Source organism: Malania oleifera, chromosome 2, assembly GCF_029873635.1.
Source record: "Malania oleifera isolate guangnan ecotype guangnan chromosome 2, ASM2987363v1, whole genome shotgun sequence".
NCBI lineage: Eukaryota > Viridiplantae > Streptophyta > Magnoliopsida > Santalales > Ximeniaceae > Malania > Malania oleifera.
The window spans coordinates 40,653,675-40,671,990 of NC_080418.1; the positions used below are offsets into that span (position 1 = coordinate 40,653,675).

The following is an 18,316-nucleotide window of genomic DNA, read 5'->3' on the forward strand; positions in this document are numbered from 1 at the left end:
TGTTTGCATCTCCTGTATGCTTCATATTCATCATTCAAGCAATTAGACAAAATTGCAAGGACCTCCACAAACTCGAAATTTGATAGTCTCACCGTTTGTGCCTTAAAAATATTTGTGCCGTCACATGTATGTGCCGGTGTCCATTTTGAGAAATGTCCAACAAGGTTACTATCTATTTCAACAAGACCATAGCACTTCATTAATATGAAGAGACCTAGTTCGTACCATAGCACTCCATTAATATGAAGAAACCTAGTTTTTCACAATAAATCAAACTTCATACCTTTCAAACATAATAAAGGTCTAAATTAAAGGAAAAATATGAATATCAAAGAAAGTAAATAAAAATATATATATATTTCTGGGATCATGAACAATTTTTTATAAGTCTGAGGAAAAGTGAATACTAAATGACATGAAACTCACCGAATCCACTGAAGAGACTATGGATACCACACACATCACAACAGCCATTTTCCAGTGAAAAACAGGAGTGCCCCATTGCAATGGATAAGGAAATCTAAACCACGGAGAACTTTTTAATGCATGAGAAGTATCAACCCGACAGTGTTTCATCCTCGGAATGTTCTTTCTGCAGTGCTCAGATATTATATTTGAGGCAGGCACATTTACATCACAACCTTTGTAGCTGTAGGCACCTGCTTCGGTCAGAAGGAAAGCAGCAGCCCAAGTGATTGCCAGACCCAATGGAACCTGGAAGTTGAACAAAAAACAGAAAAAATTACAATCCTAGAAGGTATTTGTGATCTAGCACAACAAAATATACAGTGGACATTAGAAAATCAACCACAATGAACAGGAATTAGTAAACTAGGACTAACACAGGTCACAGCCCACAGCAAAAAAATAAAAAAAGGAATCTGTAAATTAGGACTCACCGCATAAATTAAAAATATACGATGACCAAAAAGAGATATCTTACGAAGGTACTGCAGAATGTAGGAAGCAAATGTGTTAGACATTCTGGTACACAATACATAACACATTTTCAACAGTTAAAATTGATTGCAAAAGAAATCCACGTATGACTGAAATAATTCTGCTCTAAATTCATCAGACTTACAAGAGAAAAAATTATAACCAATAATATCTGCACTGCACCAATCTCAAGACAAGTGCCCACCCGTGGGAAGCCATAACTATAAAAGGAAAGTCCAACTGCAGCAATTGTGGGGGCTACAACCACAGGATTAATCAACCTGAAAAGGAAAGGCAAATGAACAGGGGGTGAATTAATGCATAATTTTTCATGAGCACCACTTTTTTTTGCAGCTATAATAAAATGTACCATCAGGCAAATGCTGCAGAAACAAATTATACTAATGAAATATCTTACTCCCTTTCTCAATAAACATAATAGCTTGGATCAGGAAGGAGCAAGCATTCCATGAAAAAATTCGTTATTGAGAAGAAGACTGAAATTTGTTTGTACATTCTCAAATGCAAACTCAGATACAGACTTAAGAAACAGAATGCATCCAAATCTTCATAGAGAAGGGTTGGCATCTGAAACTTGCACACACTTATGAAATAAAGTAAAACCAAGGAGACATCAATTGAACTTTTAATAATCACCGCCCCACTGCTACATATTTTAAAATTAATTCTACCCAAGACAACATACTCTCATATTGGGGTAGGAACAGAGAAAACAGCTAGTGAACTTGGAAGGACATCACCAGCATACAAGCAAACTGTCAGTCACAATAAGAGAGAGAGAGAGAGAGAGAGAGAGAAAGAGACTGTTTCCTTAAAAAGTTTCAGCCTTGTTCCAAGCAGGCATGTTTCTTCAAAGGTTAGCCACACTGGCACACTGCTATTTTTATTGTACACCTACCTATACTAATCAACAATGTTATCATCTTGGATGCCATAAGTCCAAAGAAGATCGCATCTCATCATATAAATCCATTGCCTCACAGAAACGGACTTACTAAAAGCATTACAATTAATAGCATTGCACATACCAAATAATGCACTTAAAAGCAAACAAGAGACAGTATTATCAATCATCACCTATGTAGTGTTCAAAGGCACACCTAGGCGCAAGGCACACTGCAGCGATGAGGCTTACACCTAAGTGTCAAGGCAAGGCAACCTTCAAGAGGCGCACTGAGGTGTGAGGTGCTCTGAGGCTCATGCCATAAATATTTGACTTATTCTTTCTTTATTTTTTTTACCTGCGCTTTTAATAACAGTCATCTGATTTGTGTGCATGATTATAAAGAAAGGTGAAACACACAAGACAATATGTTACTGTATCTTGCATCCACTGTCTTTAAACTCTCAGAAAGTCAGCATTCTCTCAACAGAAAAAGAAAAAACAAAACAAAAGAGATAAAGGAACCCTAAATTCCCAAGGCCAACTTTCAAGCTTTGATTTGAAGGCCACCAAAATCAGTGATACTCTCATGCTCTCGGTTATTGTTTCCTTCTGCTCCTTCATTGACGAAAAATAAGTGACTCTGTTGCCCTGTTGCTCTCAGTTAGAGCTGCTGAGACTCCCTTTTATTTTTCTTTATTCTTTTGCTGTTTTATGGAATTTTGCTACTTTTTACTGACATTTCTGCCCTGCTGCTCTTGGACTTCTTTCTTTTCTTCTTCTGGCCTACTCTGCTGCCCTCAGTCAGAGATGTGACCCCCTTTCTGATTTTTTCTTTCATTTTCCTGCTTTTTTTTTTTGAAATTTCTGCTCCTTTTTCCCGAAACTTCTGCTCTACTGCTCTCAGTCTTCATCTTTCTTCTCCTTCCTCTTCTTCTGGACTGCTCTGCTGCTCTCAGTCAAAACTTCTCTGAGTCCCCTTTTGATGTTCTCTCTTTTTCCTTCTCTCTTTTTCACTGTTTTATTTGGAAAATGGAAACTCTGCTATTTTCTTTCTGGAAATGCTGCCTCTTCTTTGCATTTCTGCTTCTGTCATCTGCAATATCTGGCATGAACACTGAGGGCTGTTTTGTGGAATTTTTTTATCAGAGCTGCTCTGTGGCTGCTTCTGCTTTTTTTTTTTTTTTAAATCCTGCTTCTACTTTGGGGAATTTATGGCATGAACGTTGAATATTATTGAAAATTTGTATTATAGTAATCAGTTATGTACTTAGTATTGAATATTTTGATATTTAAAATTCAATTATCAGTGCTAATGTGTTTGCAATCAAGAATCCATTATATAGAGAATTTCAAAGACAATTTTAATATATGTGCTTTTGAATTGTGCCTAGGTGCCAGGTACCTTATGCACCTCACTGCCCCTTGCACCTTTGACTGCTATGGTCACTCATTAAAGCTTTTTCTGAGGCTATCAATCTTCCTGGCCGTCATCAGTAAGAACTTTAAACTGCCTCAAGCAAAGCATCCAAACTGGACATTTTAAGTTGTAATGGATGATATTTCAGACGAGGAGGGTGAGCTGGACGATGATTTTGATTATGATGGAGGGGCTACTTATCAATGAGGTTCATGAACAACTTTGTTCAGGTCAAATTTTTCTGAGGGACTTCCAGATTCAGAGAAGGATGGAACAGGCAAGGATGAGCAGACTGAGCCTGTTCCTGGCTCTTAATTTCAGCATTTGCTGGATAAAATGGGTCTGGGTTAGCTAATTCAAAGGAGCAGGAAATCTGCTTGGATGGCGGTAAGAGCAAGGCTAAGAAGGGTCCAAGGGAATTGGCAAATTTGCAATGCTCTATTACGATGGAAAGGATCCAAGAGGAGGATTTCTTCGGAAGTGCTTGTGAGGTCTTCGGGTTGGTGGGCAGTAAGGCTTTGGGGTTGTTTTTCTTTCTTTGTTTTTAGCTTTCTTTCTAGGGGACCCCCTTGCCTTCTATTGCTTGTATTCTCTTCCTTTCTTAATATATCTTCTTTTACATCCCAAAAAAAAAAAAATCAAAGCATGACCCCATTAAAAATATAGTTCTTACATGGTAGAGAAACCATAATATGTCAAATATGTGAATTGCGGATATGGTCTTCGAAGAAGAAACTTAAATGGGCCTGCCCCACGTTGTTCAGTGCCAAGCCCACATAGCAGATTCATGCAAACTATAAAAGTAGCCACGTCAAAGCTTAAGTCAGTCAAATCAGATCACTCCTTTATCCAGAGAAAGGTCTCAAAAATGGTTGTTTAAAGCCTATGCCTAACCTATTTTTGCATTAGATTTAGTTAGGCAACTAATATGCAATAGCCTAGACCAGAAAAATTTATAAGAAAATGTTTTTTTTTCCTTCCTAGATATAAAAATAATAATACTTTCTTAAAGAGAAAAATGCAGCTAAAAAGGGATGATGCAACTTCCTCTCTATAGAGAAATGGCAAAAGGCCATGCAATTGTGTTGCAAATCTCTCAAATAAATATCCCAAGAAACACTTGGGAAAAAATCCAAAGCAAAGCTTAGAAAGCACCCTTATCCATAGAAAAGGTGGAGGAACTAACTAATTCTAAAATTCCTGGTTTCTTCCATTCCACAGAACCTTTAGAAAAGCAAACCAACCCCTCCACCAAAGTCCAAAGTAACATTCCAAGTAAATTTTTCCAAAAGAAAGGAAAATGAGAGCCTTTCAACAAGTGTAATAAGAAATATTTATAAGAAAATAACTTGAGTTGGCCCTTTTTTCCAAGGCTTTATTTAATCAAGGTAAAGGTTGCTAGAGCGGCAGAGCCTCTGCCAAAAACGGCAAGTTCACATCAATCACAAGCATATTTGTTAAAGGAACATCTCAGGCATGTCTATACACAAGGCTCACTCAGGCACAAGATTTGCACCTAGCATCAGGAACAGTGACTACACTAGGCACACCCTAGGCGCCCAGGCATGCACCTTGGGATATGGTGCATATTGTCTTCTTTTCAACAGAAGCAACACCTAATGACCTTTTTACATGACATCAACAACATATTTACAGCGAAAATTGTTCCAGTAAAAGTCATTTTTGTTTTCCATTTAATTGAAATGAAGGAAATGTCTCAATCAAATTCAATGAGAACACCTGAAAAATCAAATTCCCAGAGAAGAAAAAGTCAGCTCTCACTCCCAAAAACAAAATTATAAGCTTGAAGCCAGTTTAGTTGGGGAAAACAGTCCTTTTTTATTAATTTATTTTTTACAGAAAAAGAAACTTTATGAGAAACAGCAAGGAAAAAGGATGACAAAAAGGAGGACAAGGAGTGCTCAAAAAATAAAGAGAGAGAAGAATAATCACGATCAGCAATAGTGCCACACAATTGCAGTTGACCTCCTCAAAGCAACAGCCCTCAAGACAACTGCGCTATAAGCCAAAAGAGATGCCAAAAACTGCACACTGTCCCAAAGTAATTACAAAGTCATTCACTTTTCAGAAAAATTTTGAGTGTTTTGTTCCAACCAAATTCCACATGAAACAGCAAAAAGAGGACACCTCCACAACTTCCGAACATCCTTTTCCTTTTCAAAGCCAAAACCAACAAAAGAAATACTTTAGATCTCCTCCAACACTTGTACATGCCCAAACTTCACCAAAGTCTCAAACTAATATATTCCACAAACCCCAAGAAAATGAACAAGTGGAAAAACAAATGGGAACATTCTTTGAGCTACTCCAAGACAAAAAGGACACATCTGGAGACAAAGCCACCAAAAAAGGCATCCTCCTCAAACAAATGCCTTTATCTTAGAAGGAACTATAGCCTCCCATATGCACCGATGGAGAAGAAACAACAGATCAGCAATAACCAGGTGAGACAAAAAAGGACTAACAGAAATAATGCCCTGAAGAATACAAAACCCACTACCTACTTCCATCACTCCTACTAGAGATATGATCATGACTACTCTCCAGCACAAGAAGCAAAGATGAAAGCTCCTCCAACTCCCTATCATTCAAACCCCATAAAGTAAGGAAAATTCCAAGAAAAGGAGTCGAAATTAGGGAGGACATCTAATCATTATGATGAGAAGAAAAATGATACAAAATGAACAAAGGAACAATCAACCAAACAGTTCCTGTTTCATTTTTACTTTGCCAAATAATTACAAAAATGCCAGTTCATTTTCCTGTTTTCCAATATTTGTATAGGAAACATAGTAAAAGTCTGTTCATTGTTTTCCAAGAATCCAAGCTGCCCATGTAAATGTTGGAAAACTGGAAATAAAAATGAAAAATGATTTCCACAACTGAACAGTCCTTGGCTCCCCCAATTTCAAGATTGAAGATATCCCCCACACAATACAGGCTCTAAAAAAATTAATTTAGCCTAGAAATAATAAGAAATCAAAATATCAACAAGTTCTAAAATGAAAAATCCACAGAAAGTCTTGGTCAAAGTATGGCCAAGTATATGGACTACACAAACAATAACAAAATTAAAACACCTGGACAACCCCATAATGCATACCTTCATACTAAAAAACCATGAAATTGTGCCACATCAAGTAAAGAAATTTTACTAGAGTATCTAGCAAAGTTCACATTTACCATTTATATAGATATTAGTGATAATTTATCTACAAACTAACTATTTATCATATGAGGCTATGAGAATTTTATACGCATTTTTAAGAATTTGTGTAAACCTTTCATCAGGCTTTGTGCCTTGGAAAGTGTTTTTTGCTCCATAGTACTGGTTACACCTTTAACAGCAATGCTTATATACTTCCATCTATTTTTAAGGTATTGATTGGTATCATTTCTATTTCTGATTTTCAGTTTCATTGCTGTACAGTAGAAGAATAGGTCACCACAACATTTGTTTGCATTGCCAATTTTTGGTATCTGTTGCAAGAGATAACCACAACACTTTTGTTTGCATTGCCAATTTTTGTATCTGTTGCAAGCTTCAATTGTTCTGAATTGTTGTGACAATCTACTTCCATAATACATTCATTTCTAAAAATTCAGTAGACTATAGATATGTTGTGCGCATAATTTTTTATCAAGGAAAATTAAAATAAAATTGCAAGACCGCGTACAATTGTACAGTGACATATCATGTGACAGTGAGATACTTCTGGGCTACGCATTGAACTGTTGAATAGTGCACCACCAAACACCACCTGACAGCAGATGGCACTTGAGGACTTGAGGTCTAATAAGGCCCATATACACACACATACACATCATCCAATGTGACCACATGCAAAAATCTTTCCAAAAATCTCTTTATAATAACACAAATCTTCCAAAAAATCCTCCCTAGAGGGCAAAGTCAAAGGCATAAATCGTGCAATTTATATTATATCATTATAATCTATTTTGATTTGAATTTTTGTGAGGAACTCTCTTCAGTCCTGAGGCCTCATCAGTATTCTTATTGTGAAGATGTTAGTATGTAGTGTTTGGATATTTCTGGCCTTTCTCTTGCAAAATTTATTCATTCTCACCTTTCCAAACTTCTTACTCTTTTCCTTTTTCTAATTGATTCGGAAAAGATAAAACATCCTTTAATTTAAAGGCCTCTGTACTCTATATAGAGTAAACAGTTGACACTACCAAGCTGCTGCAGAGTAGAAGGCCCATTTATGACTCTTTTCTCCTGATGTGAATTATGTGCTATGCTAATAGTCAGGACAATGCTAATCTATTTCTTCACTGCTCCATGGACTGGTCTTGATGGAGCAAACTTTTCAGTTTGGTGGGAGAGTGAAGGGTATGACCTCATTCTTTGGGGGCATTGTCGTTGACTGGTTTTACAGCTGTTAGCCTTTCAGGAAGCAAAAGACTGCAAAGATTTTGTTAAGGAATGCAATTTTCACTGTTAACTGGGGACTTTGGCTGGAGAGAGATGCTCAGATATTAGGAGACCCTGCCTCAACACTTGATCTGTTATGGGACAGAACAGTTTTCAGCATGATTTTTTGGATATTCATCGTTCAATTGATTGGTTTTATTAGCTTCTTTTTTTCTTAACTTTCCTATAGTATTAGCTTTATTGTTAATTCATACTTTTTTCTGTTATTTTTCTTTGGATTTCTTATCCTCCTTGCACATTTTCTCTTAATATACTTCTTTTACAACCAAAAAAAAAAGCATCTTTGTTTTCCTTTTCATCATTCTAATTAAATTTTAATTGACTCAGGGCTTCAGATGTATTCCTAAATACTGCACTTCCAAAATTTTACCCATGGTACCACTAAATTGTTTAGGATCTGAGCGCAAATAATTTTATGGTGACTAAAGGGGGGTATGAAGATGAACTGTAATTTTATCAAAGAAAAAAAAAATGAGCATGTGTTTAATGATGTTTTGGGTTTTTTGTTTCAATTTCAAGAAAAAGACCAGGCTGGCCACCAGTTTTCAGTTTCTATTTCCAGCTGCTAGTTTTTGTTTCTAATTTTCATATTCAAATTTTTGACAGTGATAAAAACGGCCACTAAAGAAGTAGAAATCCCATGAAATAGATCCCCTCCTCGAATAGGCAAAAAGATCAAATAGGATCATTATAAAGAAACAAAAATCTACAAAGCTGAGGAAATAGAAGAGGAGAAAGAACTCAAAGGAGCATCCCCAAGTCCCGACCCAAATATCATACTGAAAACAGACAATGATCCATAAATAGTAAGTGGAAAAAAGAATGGAGATCTAATATATATACTTCAAAGCATAGTAGTCAAAAGCACGCCTAGGCACGAGGCGCAGTGGGACGACGAGGCTAATGCCTCATCAGGGTTGAGGCGAGGCAACCTTCAAGAGGCGCAGCTACGCGGACTGAGGCTCTAGGCGCAGTGAGTCAAACATAATATGTATACTTCAAAGCATAGTAGTCAAAAGCGCACCTAGGCGCGAGGCGCAGTGGGACGACGAGGCTGATGCCTCAACAGGCAACCTTCAAGAGGCGCAGCTAGGCACACTGAAGCGCACTGAGGCTCCAGGTGCAGTGAGTCGAACATTGAAATTTTTTACCTCTTAACTTTTTCTTTTTTTTAAAACCTGTTAAGAAAGAAAATGTAGCCAGAGACTCTAGAGCCAAGCTTTCGAACCAGGCAACCTTCAAGAGGCGCAGCTAGGCGCACTGAGGCTCCAGGCGTAGTGAGTCAAACATAATATATATACTTCAAAGCATGGTAGTCAAAAGTGCGCATAGGCGCGAGGCGCAGTGGGACAACAAGGCAAATGCCTCATCAGGGTTGAGGCAAGGCAACCTTCAAGAGGCGCGGCTAGGCGCACTGAGGCTCCAGGCCCAGTGAGTCAAACATTGAAATTTTTTACCTTTCAACTTTTTTTTTTAAAACCTGTTAAAAGAAAGAAAACGTAGCTAGACTTCAGAGCCAAGCTTTCAAACCAGCCCTAGCCCTTCGTCTTCAAGCCTTCGACTCGAACCAGAAGGAGCCCTTCAAGCCTTCGAACCAGCACGAAATGAGCAGGAGCCCTTCATCTTCAAGTCTTCAAGTCATCAGTATTTTGCAGCTGCCTGCTGCTGGTGGCTGGCAGGCCGCCCTGCCCTAGGCAAGTTATAGACTAAATTGCATTAAGCCACTAAGTTAATATTATATAATATGCAATTAATTATGTAGTTTAATGCAAGTTTATAATTAATATTTAATCTTTTGGTTGTCATAATTTCTATGCATTTATGTTTTGGTATTGAATATTTTGGCATTTTAAAATTAAGATTACTATTGATGTGTTCATATATCAATTACCCATCAAAAAGGCATTGTACACAATTTTAATAAATGTGAGGCACACACCTTCGTCTCACACCTTGCGCCTCAGCCCCAAGTACACTTTGCGCCTTGCGCCTTTGACTACTATGCTTCAAATGGCACATATGCAAGGCATAGGCAGCTCCTTTAATATCCCGCACATTCAACTAAGCACCAAAATTACTCCTCAACCTTCTCCCACAAGGAATCCGACTCTTAATAGATATCTCCCATCCCCACAACCATTTACAGAAAAAGGGAAATTCTATGGAAACCAAATTACGAAGACCTATTTGCTAAACAACCCCCCCCCCCCCCAAACCTTGGTTTTAGGCCTGCTAACTATCTCCCAATCCAAAAAATGACTTCTTCACTCATCAACAGTTACCATAATAAACAACAAAAAATTTATTTAAAAAAAAATTCATTATCATTTTCTCAATTTTCTCCACAGCAGCAACAAGAATCCTAAATAAGAACATAGATAAAGAATACACAAACAGCAAGAAGAAAGAAATAGCAACATGAGTCCCACACCCCCCAGTAGATATAGGCTCTCTTCCAACCCTCTAAAGTCTAAACACCACCCACTCTCTTGGTATCCAATCATTTATTAAAACAAAAATAAATTAAATTAAACTAAAATTTAAGACTATACACAAAACAAAAACCAAGGGAAAGCAAAGGTCAAAATTGAACTGCACAAGCAGCTATCCCAAAACTTTTAGGAAAATTTAGTTTCAAAAAAATAAAACTTTGAAATACAAATCCCAAGAATGCAAAGCAACAACTTTTCCAATAGAAGTATCTGTGTCCCCGTAACTAAAATGAGGGGAAAAAATATTTAAAATATAAACTACATAATAGGGTGCTTTTGATTAGTTAACAAGGCTCGCCATCACAAGGATCCATTTGCATTACAAGCCAAACATGTTTCAAAAGCTTAAACATCCCAGAAAATTAAAAGCAATTAAAAACACACCACTTTTGGGCAAGTGTAGCGGAAAAAAGGTTGGGTTAGGAATGCTCAAGAAGAGGGAAATATTTTATTCAAGCAAAAAAAATTTGCACAAAATACACCTTTCACCCCTGGATTTTCAAACATTTCAGTGTCCCGTCTCAACTTTTTAATTTGATTCAGTCTCTCTCCAACATCAATCTCCAATAATAGAATCCCTAAATAATGGATTCAATTTTTTTGTCTTTGATAACTGCATTTGTTTTCTGTGACTTTTAATTCTAGAAATTGGATATACAATTATCAAACTGCAATATTCTCATCAAATAGTTAATTTATCTCACAAATCAAATTTGAGAAGCATGTGGGTAAATATAGGACAAAAAATGATTATCTTACAAATTGCAACCTCAATGTAATTACATGTTCTATTAACAGAACTGATGGTCAACTGACAATGAAAAAAATTAAGAGACATTGAAACAACTGAAAGTTCCAGAGGGCACTATGAAATTTTACGAATACTTTAGCAAGTGGAAAGAGAATTTTGCCAGAAACTTAGCATATTGAAAAATTCATGTCAAATTGTTGGCAAGAATGAAAAATCTCAAACTTCAAGTGAAAATTCATGTTTTGGCTGTGAAACAGACTAAAAAGCCTCCCCATGGAGCCACACATAGTACGGCATAGACACTTAAGAAGCCTCCATTCCAGACCCACCCCATTGTGATTCCTACTTGGTTAGGCCCATGACCAAGCTGAATCTTTGCCAAACAATATGAACCTTTTAACAACATAAATTAGCACAAGGAAAAGTTCAAGATCAAGCTCAATCCAGTATAACCAAGTCAAGCTTGATCAGCCTAACACTTAATTGAGCTAGGCTCCACAAGAATCTAACAAAAATCATTCCAATCATTTCTCTTTTATGATAGCTAAAGAAAATTTAAAAAGAAAAAAAAGAAAAAAAGGAAAAAAAAGACAGAATCACCAGCAAAAGGAGGACAAGAAGTCCTCAAAACTATAAATGAAAGGGCAAAAGACACTAACCTCCCCTGAGACTTGGCAAAATGACAATGATCTCCCCTAAGGTTTCACAAATTTCTAAAACCTCCCCTGAGATTTGTCGAAAAGACACAAACCTCCACTTGTATTTTGCAAAAAGACAAGTTCTTTAAAGGGAGGAATATGTCTTTTTGGAAAATCTCAAGGGAGGTATGTAATATTTTTAAAACCTTAGGGGAGGTTTGTGTCATTTTTGAAACCTCAGGGGAGGTCTCTCTTTTTTGCTAAACCTCAAGAGAGGTGGGTGTCTTTTGCCCTAAATGAAAATAAAGAAAAATAAAAAATCAAATTTTAAAAATGGGAAAAATGAGGAAAGACTTCAGTCGAAATTGAGAATGGAAGTTCTATTCAAACCTCTTGGCGAAGCAATGTGAAATCAGCCACCACAGAAAATAACAATAAGCCTTTAATCTGCTCAATGTGGATGTGACCTTTTGAATGTGCTTACAGTACTCTTGCCAAACATCTAATCACCCCAACAAACTTCATTCTAAACACATTAACAACGTGGGATATAATCACATAACAGACTTGAGCCCAACAGCAGAAAAATAAATAAATAAATAAATACTAGCATGAGACTCTCACTCAAAGACTTGGGATTTGGGAATAAAATTTTTGTTGGTCACAATTACCGTCAAACACCTTATCTAACTAACCCAATCTGCTTACGGGTGGCAAATCATGTTACCATATAATCCCTACTCCTTACATAGCCTAAGACGATTAATTCACCATTTCCACCAGATTGAAATTTTTTGGTTTTAGCACACGATCTAATTAGACACAATCTACACCACAATCATCAATACAAATGCCTTCATTTTATCCAGAATTGAGAAGTATGCTATTCATAAGAATTATGGGCTTGAACAGACAATAAAAACAGTCAGTTCAACTCCAACATTTCAAGCATTACTCATCGAGTTAAATGATAAGAGTGGACCCAATATAAACTGACTAAGCTACAAGTGTTGTTTGGGCCTTTATGTGAAGGGTGGTTGAAACTCCCTCAAGCCCAATTACATATAAATGCTGCTTCAACTCATCCAACTGGTGATCTAACCATCAACCAACACCACAGTTTCAGTTTTAGTTTCATTTCAGAGTACAAGATGTATTTAAAAATATCAAGATAGCAGTTATCTAATGGTCCACTATGACAGCTGGATTTACAACCCATAACTTTCAAGGGAACTAGCTATTAAGAATATCAAAGTCTAATCCGAGTGAAGCTACTAAATTAAAGCCAAATGAGATTGAGTCAGTCACCAGATGAAAGTAAGAGCTATTAAGCAAATTAAATCAATAACTTGACAAAATGGGCATTAGGCAAAGCTGCATTCATCAGCTAACTAGTTTGAGCGTTTGACAAACAAGTAGCTACTCAAACTCCAAGGATCTAACTGGTGATCTAACCACCAACCAACACCACAGTTTCAGTTTTAATTTCATTTCAGAGTACAAGATGTATTTAAAAATATCAAGATAGCAGTTATCTAATGGTCCACTACGACAGCTGGATTTACAACCCATAACTTTCAAGGGAACTGGCCATCAAGAATATCAAAGCCTAATCCGAGTGAAGCCACTAAATTAAAGCCAAATGTGATTGAGTCAGTCACCAGAACAAAGTAAGAGCTATTAAGCAAATTAAATCAATAACTTGACAAAATGGCCATTAGGCAAAGCTGAATTCATCAGCTAACTAGCTTGAGCGTTTGACAAACAAGTAGCTACTCAAACTCCAAGGATCTAACTGGTGATCTAACCACCAACCAACACCACAGTTTCAGTTTTAATTTCATTTCAGAGTACAAGATGTATTTAAAAATAATACGATAGCAGTTATCTAATGGTTCACTATGACAGCTGGATTTACAAGCCATAACTTTCAAGGGAACTAGCTATTAAGAATATCAAAGTCTAATCCGAGTGAAGCCACTAAATTAAAGCCAAATGTGATTGAGTCAGTCACCAGAACAAAGTAAGAGCTATTAAGCAAATTAAATCAATAACTTGACAAAATGGGCATTAGGCAAAGCTGATTTCATCAGCTAACTAGTTTGAGCGTTTGACAAACAAGTAGCTACTCAAACTCCAAGGAATTGCACCTGATCAAAACCAAGGCCGCTTAATCCAACTTCCATGTAGACTCATAGATCAGTTAGCACTAGACTGAGTTTATCAACCACTTCAGATTTCTTGAAGTTCTCACTAGTTAACACACTAAATTAAACCCCACTCAGCTCATTTGATCAAAACTGAGATGACCAAGCCATCTCATCATTTCAGGCCCAGACAGTAAACTCAATCTGAGACATGGAACCAAACTTAAGTGAAGAAAGTCTGCTGGGTAAATTTAACTTTCAGGTCAACATGAAAAATACAATGACTAAAAATTTAAGCTTCACCCACTAACAATCAAAATTTTAAGTTGAACAAACCCACTAATTTAGAATCAATAAGATCTAACCAAAGCAGCTTTGCAAGCCTAAAGCATCCAAAGCAGCTTTGCAACAAAGCAATTTCAGTAACCTAAAAATACTTTAATAAATTTGACATTCATCGCATCCTTTCAACCATGAGAAGCCATGATTTGGAGAAGTAAAGAAGTTATCCATAAATTAATATAGATACACAGGTAAACCTAAATGAATTCCATATATACTAAAATCAAAAAAATAAAACAACGAAAACCATTCAGAAGTGTGACATGACCCATTAACTAACTAAAACCAGACCCCATGACACCAAACCAAGATAAAAATCTTAAGTAATGACATGAATGGATTTCTCAATTAGATATATGGATAGCCTGGAATTCATCCTAGTCGCAAGCCTAGTATTAAATAAGAAAACAATTCTTGTGAACACTTCATGCACCAGCATAAAGGAACATTTAAGATTGGAATGCAATAAAATGGAATGGAAGGGTTGTTAAGGAGATCATGATTGTCTGAAAGAAGTATGCTCACATTTAAAATAAAAAATAAAAAATCCAAGTATCTATACTATAAAAGTGATAAACAAGATCGCAGAATATAAACATTTAAGTTCTTAATGGCATGCATCAACAAACAGTTGACTCCAATATCTTTAAGCACTCAACTCTGCAACAATACAACACACCCACGAACTTAATATTCCACCAACCCATCCAAGCATTGTTTTAATTCCCACATGAAAACAGAAGAAAAAAATGATGATAAAGTAATTACTCTTAAACAGAAAGAGAGGTGAGGATGCCAAATCCATACCTCAAAAGTACTGACATCAGTCCACTGTATCCTAGTATTGCTTGAAAAGCTGAAGCTATGATAATAGCACCTTGCAGCTCCTTCATAATATGCTTGAAATTCTACAATTTATTATTTCTCACAAGTTATGCTAAGAACCAAAAAAAAACAATTAAAACTAAAGGAGTACATGAGATCAAATAACTAAATTAGTAAATTTTCATTCGGGGACATCTCGGAACAATAATAGTATTGACTTTAGTTATTTTCATTATCATGGGGGTTTTCTTTTGGACAAGATTCAAGACCAGTAAGGGGTATGATTTCTATTCATATATATGCTTGGAGATTTGACGTATGTGCCACCACCTCCAATGAAAAGATTGGACGAGATTAACATTTTTGAAAATGATTGTTTGGGTTCAAAGCAAATGGATAGGGAGGGTAGCTTTCCCATCCCTGTACAACTTTCTGGGACCCTGCATTTGTTGGTTGGGTTTACACAAGTCCGATTGTGAAGGAAACAAAATTCTGTTAGATGTTGATAAAACTAAGTGGAGAAAAGGGTAAGAGGACATTCTCCAACTTAAGTGTTTGGTGAATTATGGTGGAAAAGGTTTAAAAGGGGTCTTCTTGGATGATTACTGTTAGTTTTTATTTTTATTTTTTCTATTATTCTTCTTGGTATTTTATTTTATTCTTTTGAGGATCTTGTGTCCTCCCCAAAGTCCAAGAATGTAATTTCTATCTCCTTAGTGTGTCTTCTTTTTAATCAAAAAATAATCATATGTATAGTAGTTCACTGCATTGAACAATAGCTCCTGATTTCAAGATTTGTGACATATAAATGCCATAAAAAATTATCCTAATGGTTTTTGTCTTCAGAATCAATAAATCAGAAATCCACGTCTAGATACTGCACTTTCTAGTGACCAAGTAGATCATTCTAAGATTTGACAATGAAGAAGAACAAATAAAAACAGAGAAGATAATTACATGACTGCCATAACCTTTTTTAACTTTACCCAGACAAAAGCTTATCCAAGAGAACTATTTCCATAGGATGGAAGGGAAGTTACTGTCTCCATGGAAGTTTACAGAATGATATGCCAACCAAGAGAATGCATGATCCATATTGTGAAATCAGTAAATGGTATAGACAGCAGATAAAATAAATGCTGCGGAGATATGTCATGCAATGTTACGCCAACAGATTGTTTGGATTACGCCAACAGATTGTTTGGATTATGAAATACTAAATGGAAGAAAGGCCAGCGATGAGAAAAGATGAAACCCCAGGTTCTAAATGTAGTAAAATAATTTAAATAAAACAAATATATGCATATGTATGTGTGTGTGTATATATATATATATATATAGACACACACACACACATATCACATATGAGACTCAAAAGCATACATTTCCATTCAGTCCTTGGAACTCGGTGGAGTTGATTATTGCAAGTGCCGGTGCCAGATAAACAAAAGATGGACCCTGTATCAGGGGTAACCTTGATCCGAAGGACGTGTGTAATAGTGTTGTCACTCCCGACACAAACAGCACCGTAGAGACCAACATCGCAGTATCCTCCTACACCCACTAACTCCCATCAGATCAATTAACCCATAGGGTAACAAGTGCATACTTTAAAGGAATAAAAAAGAGTTGTGAATTCTTACATAAGTGCCCCCCATTGCTGGAACTATGACAAGCGGAATGAGAATCAACGAACCCAACATCGAAATATAATGCTGCAACCCATATAGACCAATAGGCACTGCAACATTTCACGAACAAAAATAAACCCACTTGAAGAATTTTATACCAAAACTCACAAATTATTCACTCGTAACATTTAAATTCTCAACAACATAAGCATAAATCTCACCAAGCCCAGGAGTATCTCTAAGCTCGTACTTCATATGCGAGTGTCGACCCACAAACCCATCATCGACAACTGTTTGGGGCAAAACATCAACAACCTCCTCAGTCCGCACCGGTCTCCTTGGATGTGGCTCTGCTGGTGCAGCCGGGGCTTGCCCATTCACGCCGGGAGTTGAACCCTTCGGTGCTCCCCCATCCGAGTCCCGCCTCCTCTTCACCGTCTGATCTTTGTCCGACGGGACCAAGACCTTCTCCCCTTCCTGCAAACCATTTGCAGGTGCAGCCGAAGGCACTCTAGCACGCCCGGCTTCAAGATCCGGCTGAGAATCAGCCTCTTTCGGTTTCGGCGCTGGAACAATCTGCCCGGAGTCGCTGGCATTGGCCTCACCAGAAAACTTCGGCTTGAATCCAGTCCTCTTCGCCCATGACGACGGCGGCACTGAACCAGATTCCTGCGCCGGCGGCCACGGACCCGGCCGTGCCGGGGGCCGCGAACGCTTCGTCTCATCGGAGCTCGTCATTCCCTGCGGCGGAACTCTAGAAGTATATCATCACTGGTTCACACGTACACAAACTCGCATAGATCTGATCTCCAGTTAGGGTTTCTGAACTGGCAGACGAAGAAGAAATGGAGTCCTAGGTTCGCTACTGGAGAGAGAGAGAGATCTGAGTTGTGAGCAGTGAGTCAGTGCGTTTTGAGTCGCGAGTAGTGAGTGTTGGATACCGAAGAGAGAGAGTTTTGAAAGACGACGCCTCGCGAGAGCTAACTCAGAGACTGAGGACTGAGGACTGGGGAAGGAAGGGTGGACGAGAGGAAACCGCGTTATTTTTTTATTTTAATTTATTATAATTCCTTTTTTATATTTTATATTACATTTCCTTAATAGTCCGAAAATGTAATGTAACGGAAACTTAGTGGGGACCAAATGCAATTTTTTATTTTATAGAACATGATTAATGAGTTGGGGTTCAATGATTGCCACCCCAATTTTAAAAATCATTGAGCAAATTCTTATGGGAATCTTTTTTTTATGTAATTAGAGTAGTAATGCATGAAATGCATTTGCCTGCAAATTTTACATTTTATTTTATTTTTAGTTTTTATTATTACAATTAAGGCAAACTAATGAGAGATGAAATGAGGTAGATGGAATCAAACTCACCTAAATAAGATTCTAATTATTTATATTTGTGTAATTAAATAAATGAGTAAACAAATGTATAAAAATTGATCTCTCAATTGTTTTTGCATTTAGAAAATATCACTCAATGCATCCAAATGTCAATTTTAATTTTCTTAATTTTTTTAGTCTTTTAAATGTATAACTAAATTTTGATTGGATAATTTTTTGACTGGTGAAATGTTATTGATACATTTAATTGTGTGTTGTATTATAATTAAAAAAATAGTCTTCTCAAAGTAGGCTAAAACATGAGACATCAAATTATACAAATTAATAGACTTGGATGGGATCATGTGGTCAACATCTCAAACCAAAGGCCACAATGCCTAAGTGATATGTCATCCTACTA

General features: G+C 36.8%; 1 protein-coding gene across 1 annotated transcript in view; it reads right to left on the reverse strand.

The window, feature by feature from the left end:
• Positions 1 to 17,608, reverse strand: part of LOC131148949 (nucleobase-ascorbate transporter 12) — a 42,015-nt gene extending 24,407 nt beyond the window's left edge. The window contains exons 1-7 of the mRNA XM_058098926.1: positions 16,788 to 17,608; positions 16,579 to 16,676; positions 16,319 to 16,489; positions 14,918 to 15,018; positions 1,085 to 1,220; positions 900 to 950; positions 427 to 714 (exon numbers count right to left, since the gene is read on the reverse strand). Coding sequence (XP_057954909.1) covers positions 427 to 714; positions 900 to 950; positions 1,085 to 1,220; positions 14,918 to 15,018; positions 16,319 to 16,489; positions 16,579 to 16,676; positions 16,788 to 17,304 — 1,362 coding nt within the window. The 5' untranslated portion in view covers positions 17,305 to 17,608. The remainder of the gene's footprint in view (positions 1 to 426; positions 715 to 899; positions 951 to 1,084; positions 1,221 to 14,917; positions 15,019 to 16,318; positions 16,490 to 16,578; positions 16,677 to 16,787) is intronic.
• Positions 17,609 to 18,316: the final 708 nt, after the last annotated feature.